This window comes from Oncorhynchus masou, chromosome 18, assembly GCF_036934945.1.
Source record: "Oncorhynchus masou masou isolate Uvic2021 chromosome 18, UVic_Omas_1.1, whole genome shotgun sequence".
Lineage (NCBI taxonomy): Eukaryota > Metazoa > Chordata > Actinopteri > Salmoniformes > Salmonidae > Oncorhynchus > Oncorhynchus masou.
The window spans coordinates 40,931,450-40,935,818 of NC_088229.1; the positions used below are offsets into that span (position 1 = coordinate 40,931,450).

The window sequence follows — 4,369 nt, forward strand, 5'->3', positions numbered from 1 at the left end:
GTAAGAATGCTAACATTGCTATGCCTGCATTCTCTTCTTAAAAAAAAAATCAAGATTGTTTAATCAATTTGCTCTAAACCCCAGTTGATGGCTAGTACATGCTATGCTCAATATGTCCCAAGAGGACAGATATAGTACGAGGACAAGATGACATCTACACATTCCTCATCTCCTTAACCCTGAGAGCCCATCCCGGGCAGAGAACGCAACAGGTCTAATCTTGGATACCAAAAAGCTTGTTTGAGGCCGTCTTTATTACGCGTCCACAATGTTTTTAATTTCAAATGACTTGTTAAAATGTGGATAATAATCTTGAAATTAATATAACAACCAAAAAGTAGAGCAACAGCAAATGGCGAGTTATATCACACGTGTATTTGTTTGCGTCCGTTTTCGAGGTTTGTCCCAAATGACAAGTTGATACTGAGGTTTAACCTATATCTTATAAAATAACAACGGACATTTTGTCTTTTGAATTTCATGCTATTTTATAATTGAAATGTAGATCAGGATTTTAATCATTGAAGTCACAAGTGTGTCCCGAAGTTGATGGGTCTATTGATCCCCTGGCCACAAGTCTGTATGTAAATCACCCTCGGAATTTGATCAGCAACACGTGACTACGGAGGGCCCTCCAAGCGAGTTTATAAGAGTGGTTGAGGCAAGTGGCTGGTTTGGGAATCACTGCTAATATTACTTAGTCACAATTAATATAATATTAATAATTTTGACCTTTATAATAAATTAGAGCAACTGCAATCAAAAATGATTAGAATAGCGATGGGACACGCAAAGAAGCATCCAGGGGTAAGAATACCTACTTATTTTTGTTCTACGGTTTATTGCTTCAAGTGACTTAGTCGTCTATAATATTGCAAGACAATTCCTTCTGTCAGTGTGTATGTGCTACCAGTTGTTGCTCAATTAAATTATAAAATGACTTTAATTGCAGTTTACAACATCATTTGTCCACACAGACCGACTGTCATTTGGGTACTTGAAATGAAAAATTACTTCTAAATAGGCATTACTTAATTTTCCCAAATTATTTGGGTGGTTGAAAAAGTGATTTTTGTCCTCTTGTCTTGACGTTGTTGGTGAATGGTTTGTTTAAAAGAGGGGCACAAAACTGGCTATTCGCTTATGTGTAGTGACAGTGAGATTTAAAGACTGGAGATATGACTGAAATAGTACAAAAAACTATACCATCTCATAGGCTGCATTAGCCTAGAGGTCCTCAACGCAGATCAGCAAGGATTTCCATCGGGTTTCTGTCAAAATGGGAGCTTAGAAACAAACGCGAAAACTCCAGGGATCACGGGAGGTTGTTGGGATGGTATCAAACAGGATGCCATTCCATTTGTTTCGTTTCAGACGTGAACCTTCCTCCCCTCAGCAGCCTCCACTGCCAGGGATGCAAGTTAGCCTAACCACCTTGTGCAGCAGGATCAACATTTGGACTGCGCCATAGGATTTGCTACCAGTGTCATGTCTGACTATAGGCTAGACAAGGCAAACGAGGTCTGCATTTATTTGGCTACATTCACGCAGGCTTGCTAAAGTTATACCACCTTTTTGAGAAGGCAACGGACACGCTTTTTGTCCATGAACATGTACAACTAATTGTATCTAACGCTGTTGTGCGTTATGGTTTCAGTTCCTCCTTATTAAAAGCGCCATTAGGCCATGTGTGCTAACTGAAGGCAAGTGAACATTGAGGAAGGCTAGAAACTCAATACATTAGATTTAAGTTAATACAGTTTATCAACGGACTACATTTAGGGCTGCCCAATTCTGGTCCTGGAGACCGATCGGATTTGGGTAGCCCTGAGTCATAGCTATTTACACTTGGTCTATAGCAGGGACAGCAACTCCAGTACTCGGGGCCTGATTGACACTTTTGCTCCGGCACTAGCTGACACACCTGACTTTAATCATGATCTCCAGTTTAGAATACAATTGGTTTAATTAGGCGTTTTAGGTAAGGCTGCATGGGGAAAATGTATGACACCATTCGAGCCCCCTAGGACTGGAGTTGCCCAACCATATCATATGAAGAGGAAGTTCCACATGAGTCTCCCTGAACAGGACAGACACAGTAGCGTCGTGTGTGACCTCAAGCATGACAGAACAAAGTATATTATGGATCCCTCCATTTGTAATCGGCTTGATTAGCTGGCCATTGTTTACTGGAAAACTGTATTGACAAAAGGTGTCTAAGAATGCTCAGATTTCTATGACCCATGAATGCCATGCTCATGTTAACTCCTTATCTTTGTACCCTCTCATAGCTCATCCCCCAGTTCCTCGTCGTCTTGTTGGGAATAGGAGGAGCCTCTATGTACTTGTTCCGTCTTGCAAATGGACCCCATGTTAAGTAAGACTCATTCACCCTTACTCTCCATTCTCTTTTGTCTCAATATTGGTTAATCAATTTCTTAATACTATCAAATCAAAACGAAGTAGTGGATCCCCTTTTGCATCGTAAAGCCTAGGCTAAATCAGTTCATGATTGACTGCTCTTGGTAATCCCACCTCTTGTGCAGTTCTAGGGCATCAATTTCCAATTCACTACTAAAGGCCTATACCACTGTTGTCAGTGTTTGGAAACTATGCCTGGCTAATGAATAGATGCTCGCAGGCAGGCTAATGAATAGTTGCTCGCAGGCAGACTAATACAGTTCCCTCTGATCCCATTTGTATCTGTCCTACTTTGGCCAGCTTTGACTATTGTGTCACTTGACAGCTGGAACAAGAAGAACAACCCTGAGCCCTGGAATCAACTTGACCCTACCTACCAGTACAAGGTACCGTAGTGTTAACACCCGAGCACACTTTAGCTCCACAAAGTGAATGAATCACTATCTTAAACAATTCTTGTTACATGTGACAACAGTGTAATAGTAATGCAGCCTATCAATAGTACCAGTCAATAATATATTTTTGATCAATATAAGTAGCCAAGAGCATTACTGTGCTTGCCTGGATCATAGACTTGAAAATGAATAGAACAGACTTGGAAGCTCTAACCATGTCATTTGACTGGTAAACTCATGGGTACACTTGCAATGGCTGCCTGGTATTTTGAGACAATAATTTCAATGGGATTTTGGAATGTTCTATCAACTGATACTGGATTGCCATGGTAATGTAGACTGTTCATTCAAATGATCCTAACTGAATGTATTTTTAATTATGTTAGTTGAGTTGACAAATCACAGCACAGATTGAAGGGTACACGTTCTGATTTTACTTCCTGGCATGGGTACGCTCAAAACTGCTGCAAGTCCATCCATTATGCCATAATTGACTTGAATGGTGCCACCCTTTCTTTCTATTCATTCTTATTTTTATGGCCTGGATTACGTAAATCCTGCCATATTGTCTTCCCCAGTTTGTGGCCATAGGCACAGACTACAAGAACCTGAAGAAGGAGGGACCTCAATTCTGAGAATCCTTCCTCCTCTCCAAATGGCACAAGGTCCAGCCCACCTTACTGCAGTCAATGTAAAAAGCCTTCAGTCATATTGTTCCTATCAGACATGTGCATAGCAGCAGTAACACACGTGTTAAACTGCTGTTGGTAGTGGGAAAATAAAGCTAACGAAATGTGAATGCTGAAGATCCGTCTAGCGACGCCAGCCTGGCATGTTGATTCAAAATTGTCTTGTTTGATTTGTTTCAATATTTCAAAAAGAGCTGTGAATTTTGAGAACGTTATATTGTACTGTATGAGTTATGGATTTTTTTTTTACAGGGAAACTGTTATTCTGTCCATTTTGACGTGAGGTGACTAGTTTAGAGATTGCGTGTGATGTTTTATACCTTTTTGATTAAATGTTTTGGGCCATGCAAAGTGATGTTAATTATAGACGTAGGGCTACTGATATTTGCCGCTCTGGAAAGAATAAAAGTTTGGTTGAAGCCCATGTTAATGGCGACATTGTAAATCTAGCTCCTGACAACCTCCAGTTTGTCAGTGGATTTGTATGCATATAGACGTACTATTTTGTATTGGTTTTACATTGAAGACTTCTAATATGTAGCCTCTGCCATTTGTATTCTTATTGCTTAACTGTAATAAACCTGATTACTTTTAATTTGATACGTAGCCTACTGTAGTCCTCATATTTCAGTGTAATGTTGTTTTTTGGTCGAACTGATAGTTGTTAAATACACAACACATAGCATAAATGCCTGGCTTCTACTGTGCCTTCTCTGATAGACTCATTTAGTACAATGATAGAAATATGATCGTCAGGACCAGCTCAAGATAACGCTCTCCTTAGACATATTGTAGGTGTACTTAGTATTTTGAGTGGTGATGCTAGGCGATTTACATTTCCTCCTTTTAATGAGATCTGTCGGA

At 39.9% G+C, this 4,369-nt stretch overlaps 1 protein-coding gene across 1 annotated transcript; it reads left to right on the forward strand.

Moving 5' to 3' along the window:
• Window positions 1-654: 654 nt before the first annotated feature.
• Window positions 655-4,086, forward strand: LOC135503696 (cytochrome c oxidase subunit NDUFA4-like). Its single transcript, XM_064921844.1, has 4 exons — window positions 655-807; window positions 2,292-2,377; window positions 2,747-2,807; window positions 3,395-4,086. The coding sequence occupies exons 1-4, from the start codon at window positions 766-768 to the stop codon at window positions 3,449-3,451; spliced, it is 246 nt and encodes an 81-aa protein (XP_064777916.1). The 5' UTR covers window positions 655-765; the 3' UTR covers window positions 3,452-4,086.
• The last annotated feature ends 283 nt before the right edge of the window (window positions 4,087-4,369 follow it).

What these genes read in the sequence shown, in the direction of transcription:
- LOC135503696 (XM_064921844.1), top strand. Translation starts at nt 766, where the DNA reads ATGATTAGAATAGCGATGGGACACGCAAAGAAGCATCCAGGG. An exon ending in ACGCAAAGAAGCATCCAGGG is followed by an intron (nt 808 to 2,291) that starts GTAAGAATACCT and finishes ACCCTCTCATAG; the next exon opens with CTCATCCCCCAGTTCCTCGT. An exon ending in GCAAATGGACCCCATGTTAA is followed by an intron (nt 2,378 to 2,746) that starts GTAAGACTCATT and finishes GTCACTTGACAG; the next exon opens with CTGGAACAAGAAGAACAACC.